Consider the following 5243-nt stretch of genomic DNA (forward strand, 5'->3'; position numbering starts at 1 on the left):
TCACTCACCGGGACTTTCACTTTCACCTAGCTTCACTCACTAGGGTTTTCACCTGGCTTCACTCACCAGGATTTCCAATCTGCCTAGCTTCACTCACCAAGACTTTTCCGTCTGCCTGGCTTCACTCACCAGTACTTTCCATTCAAGTATCCGGTCAACCTTGACCTACTTGACTCTTCTTCATTCAACCTGATCAGACCCTGATCAGTATCTCTCCGCATGGACAACTGCACCTGCATTGTCCATGTCTACATGTCTTTCTGTATTGTCAAATATCGAAACCATGACCAAGGTTTATACTTGGTCAACTACGTCAACCTTGACCTACTGGAAATTGTACCAACATTCTCTAGCTAACATTTTATTATTACAGTGTTCATCTTATATAGTTTAAATTTAATTTATTTCACATATTTTTGATGATGCAAGTGGGGGCGTTGAGACGAGTATATTCATCTTTTTTGCCATCATGACTAGTTTTATCATTGTTTTATTAATAATCTATCATATTATACTTTCTACATGATTGAATACTGCGCACTAGCTAGTTTTGGGGTGTGATCGGATGTATTTGCTAAGAGATTTTTATTATCGTTGGTAATATATTTGGATTTATTAGATTCAAATATTTATTAGTAAATTTGAGATGTCTTGGATATTCATCTTTATTGCAATGGATTTGATATGCTGTAACAGATTTCTTTTTCTTGTGAGAAGTAGGCCTAAGATCGTTAACCTTCTAAATGTATTTTTATTAACACTTTTCAATTTACTCTACTAGCCGATAGAAAACTCTTATGAAGTTGAACTAATTACCCTATGATTAAGGGAAGGAGTTAATAAATGCATCTACTTTACATTTTAATGAAATATATTTGGAAATTTGTACTTCATCATCGCCATTATTTTACTTTATTATTTATGCAACTAATTAATTTGCAAACATCAAATAAAATACTTAAGCCATGCCGTGTGTATATATATTATATTATATAATCATAAAAAAATAATTCTTCATCTAAATTTAAAACCCTAGAGCTCCTATCTACTTTAGCCTATGCCTTTAGCCTGCCAATCCCCCTTCCAGAGCTGCAGGGAGTTGGAGGAGCTAGAAGAACAAGATCAAGTAATTAAATTCCTCTCCTCTTAATTAATATAATTAAACTGCTTTAATTTTTATCTAATTAGTTCTTGCTCTTTCCTTATTTTTATCGTCTTATATATATTTATGATCATGGTGAAAAGATTTAGGAGCAGATTTTATCCATCGTTCGACGTCGACATGAGCCGATGACCTCTGGCTTGAACCTCCTCCGGCCACGTCGGCACCGGAATATTCGCCATGGAAGCTTCTTTTCTGACAACATGATGGAGCAGGAGGAGGAGGTGATGGAGGAAGAGAGCGAGATCATGAAGCGAGGAGACGCCGCCGAGCCGGCAGAGATGGTCTCCGCCGGGGGTAGCTCGAAGATCGTCGGAGTTGACCGAGGGTGGCTCCAGCTCGGCATCAGCGACGGCGGCCGTCGTCACTACAAGGACGACCGCAGCGCGAGCAGTAGTCGCAGTAGCACTAGGCCGGAGCTCGACTTGATTGGCGGAGGCAGCGCCGCCTCCGCCTGTAAGCTGCCGCTAGTTGGGTTCCCGACATCGGCGCCGCCTCCGTGGCTCGCTGGCGTCGCCGGCTGCCACCACCGGTGGGAGCATCAACGGCCAAGTTCTAGTGCGAGACCTTCCCCATCGAGCAGCGCCTGGGGGAGGCCGCCGCCGCCGGCGACGCCGAGCTTGGCATCTTACGGCGAGATCAGGGTGGTAAGCTTACCGCGAAGGACGCAGACCCCCGGGCTATGGCTCGTCCTCCAAGCAGCACCAGAACAGTACAATTTTTTCTCTTTTATTTTCTTTTTATTTGACAAAAACAATTTCTTCATAAACATATCGATCACTTCCTACTTATTAGCTAAAAAGGCCATCTTTTATAATCAAAATTTCTTGTTAAATTTGCGTTGGTTCTGATGTTGGAAGTGCACCTTTTTTTCTTTGCAGAAAAAAAGAGCCCTTTTTGCCTCAGATACCGAAGAGCTACTTGAGGATCAAGTACATTTCTCTTTCTTTGATGATTTTCTTTTCTTTTCTTTTTCTCTGGGTTAAAAACATTAATCTTCATACAATAACCAAAGAAATTGTACTATTTTTCCAGAGATGGCAGAATGACAATAAGGCTATTGATGAAGTATTTGGCTAATAAGCTTGTTTTGGAGGATGAATCTGAGGTACTTAATTGCTTCTCCATTTGCTACCTTATATTTCCCTATATATATTTCTATTTATTTGCATGCTTTTTTTGAGACATGTATGCTTAAGATTGTTCAATTCACTCTCACTTATTTGATTCTACACATAAATCAATGATGCATGCGTTGGCATATCTAGATATTGAACTAATTTTATTAACTTGGAATTAAAGCAATAAATATTTCTTGTCTTGGTGCGTATAAAGCTAGGATAGTAGGCATATCCTTTTGTTTTGGACTTGAAGTCATGAAAGGAAAGTGAAAGGCAAGCTTCACCTTAGATGGTGGATTTTAGAGGGTAGGAGTTAAAGTAAGTAGGTAAGAAGTATATATCTAAGGCTACATCATATACCAACAATAGATTTAAGACTACACAAGTTTCAAAATGTTTTAAAACAATATATATATTAGCATTCAAAATCCCAAATCAAACATGATCTTGCTAGCTTGATGGTGGTGTAGTACAATTTCAAAAAAGAAAAAAGAATCAATGATATAGGTTAAATATTCTTTGATTAAAAAAATTATGTATGTGCAATCAAGAGTTTAATGGCATTGAATGATATTATTTCATTGATATTCAACTATACATTTTATAATTAATGTTTAAAATGCTAATTTGCATCTACATTAATGTTGGTTTAAATGATTGTGCATGAACATATTAATGTGGTTTATTAATCATTTTGTTTTATTTTTTTGGGAAATAATATATGCAAAGGCTAGACATCCCATAATATATGCAAATGATTTGTAATAAGTTTACATTTATTTTTGCCAACTTTTAAGGTGCACTTTCCTAGTTTGATAATTAGTTTGCACATTATGAGCCTTAAACAAGAAGAACATTAATACTTTTATGTCGAAAAATAATTCATTTGCAATGAACAATTAGGTTACAAGCTATTTTATAAATTTGTTTCTTTGTATTCAATGTCAACCTTTAAACATTAGTTTATCTAAAAATCATCTCGTGCCTTCCAAATTAAAATTTTCAATTATTATACTTTTAAATAATGTAATTACAACATTATACTTATCTTAGTCCAAGAAAAGCTAATTTATGATTAAAAAAAAATATAAACATAAAATGTTGTATAAATTAACTTGTATCCATTTTGTATAGATTTTGACCAATATAAGCCTCCAAGTATCCCAAGTAAAATAATATGCTTTATTGTGACAAAAAATTATTTTGATAAAATATCTAACCATACATTTTTTATGAACTAAAATTTATCAAAAAAAAAAGTATTTAAAATAACTTCGCTTTTTTTCCATTATATGAACCTCTAAATCTCTAACTATAATATTGGATTTCTTTTATGTCCAAAAGATATAATGAAAAATCTATTTTATAAAACACTCTGTGCTTGTAATTAAGGATATTAGTGTTTTTGATTAAAACAATATAAATATATATTCACTAATTTTAAATAATGTATTTTGATAAATTGTATAATTAATATTGATTATGCTTAGGATTCTATCCACTTTGATATCAATTAAAATGTTCCATCTATAATATAGAACATAATTAACATGTTAGGCCAATCACTTCCTTAAAATAACATTAGGGATTAATTACAAGTCTAATCGAATAGGAATACTAATGGAATGCAAGTTTACGTAAGAAAATAACTATAAGAACTGTTTGACTTGTTTTGGCTTCAAATAAGATTAATTAAGGAACGTTTTGTGCAAGAGACGTGCATGCACCATGCAGTTGCACGAATTGAATGAAAATTAATGGAGATGCATGCCATGTTCATCCTCCTAATAGTTTGGTAGATCGGATTAAATGTCTCTAGAGAAGATACAAAATAATGAGGATAATTTTCAACAAGATTATATTCCTAAGGTTTAAAAGTATTGTTAAAATCTCTTCTCTTTAATTAGATGAACACGTTATCTGATTAGCTGAGGTCTATGTGATGAATTAAACTAATTGAACGACTCAGGTAGAGATAAGTTGCAGAGGCCAGAAGCTTTCTCCTTCCATGACTCTGATCTCTATTCGAGATAATATTTGGTGTTCATCACCAGAAGCAGTAGCAGAACACCAGCAGCAGTCAGACTCATCGACCACCAACAAGTATGTCATGAACCTCCTCTACAGCAGAAGCAGCAGATCAAATGGGAGTTGATGTTATTTTTTGTTTTTTTGTTGTTGTTGTTGTTTTTTCAAAGAAAAAGAAAAAGATATTCCCATGTTCGATGCTATATTCTGATCACTTTGTACTATTTCTTTTCATTGGACTAGTAATATAATGAATTACTTACTTACATATGGCTTGCCTCTATCCGATTCTGCAAAAATTTTAAGAGATTGTTGTATCCAAATAACGTGATCGTTCAACGATTAAGATATATATATCAACAGAAAGGACCTTCACATCAATACTGAATCTCTTCATAAGTATTCTATTGGGACACATGCAATCTTCGTAGAGTCATCGATACTGAAGCTTGTATACCGAGCAGAGAATCAGTTATTCAGATGAGCATGAAGAACATTTGGGTGTTGTTGCGGACCAATACCGTGGATAGTCAAGCCATCGGTCAACGAATAGCTTGACGTGCATGCTCTCGGAGATCATTGGTGAAGAGGGCCAGAGCACTCCAAAAGAGGGGTTAATTAGAATGACATCATGGTTAGATCCCAATAGACTACTCTGATGCTCAAATTAAAATTTGCTAAGTATCCAAATTGGAGAAAGAAGAAGGAGAAACAGATAAAGATTAGAGAGGTAGGTGGAGCCGAAGAGTCCTCCGCTTACCTTCTATAGTGTTTATATCTATCAAAAGAGCATCTCCACACCAGATGTTGCATTCTCCTTTTGTTATCCTCGTATGAGTCAGTAAAGGAACTAGATCTGATAGCTGTTAGTTGTCTTTCCATTTATCAACCGTACCACCACGTGTTTGATAGATGGCAACCGGGAGACCACT

The 5243-nt window shown here is 35.2% G+C and overlaps 1 protein-coding gene across 1 annotated transcript; it reads left to right on the top strand.

Annotated features, from left to right (window-relative positions):
- Positions 1-1263: 1263 nt before the first annotated feature.
- LOC122026614 (protein LAX PANICLE 2-like) lies at positions 1264-4438 on the top strand. The gene is made up of 4 exons (XM_042585347.1): positions 1264-1874; positions 2044-2094; positions 2198-2270; positions 4253-4438. Exons 1-4 carry the CDS (start codon positions 1291-1293, stop codon positions 4436-4438), a joined length of 894 nt encoding a protein of 297 aa, XP_042441281.1. The 5' UTR covers positions 1264-1290.
- The last annotated feature ends 805 nt before the right edge of the window (positions 4439-5243 follow it).

This window comes from Zingiber officinale, chromosome 10A, assembly GCF_018446385.1.
Source record: "Zingiber officinale cultivar Zhangliang chromosome 10A, Zo_v1.1, whole genome shotgun sequence".
NCBI lineage: Eukaryota > Viridiplantae > Streptophyta > Magnoliopsida > Zingiberales > Zingiberaceae > Zingiber > Zingiber officinale.

Excerpts from the sequence above, each read along its gene's own strand:
- LOC122026614 (XM_042585347.1), top strand. The coding sequence starts at position 1,291 with ATGACCTCTGGCTTGAACCTCCTCCGGCCACGTCGGCACCGGAATATT. Across the intron at positions 2,095-2,197 it reads AAGAGCTACTTGAGGATCAA|AGATGGCAGAATGACAATAA; the intron begins GTACATTTCTCT and ends CTATTTTTCCAG. Across the intron at positions 2,271-4,252 it reads TTTTGGAGGATGAATCTGAG|GTAGAGATAAGTTGCAGAGG; the intron begins GTACTTAATTGC and ends TGAACGACTCAG.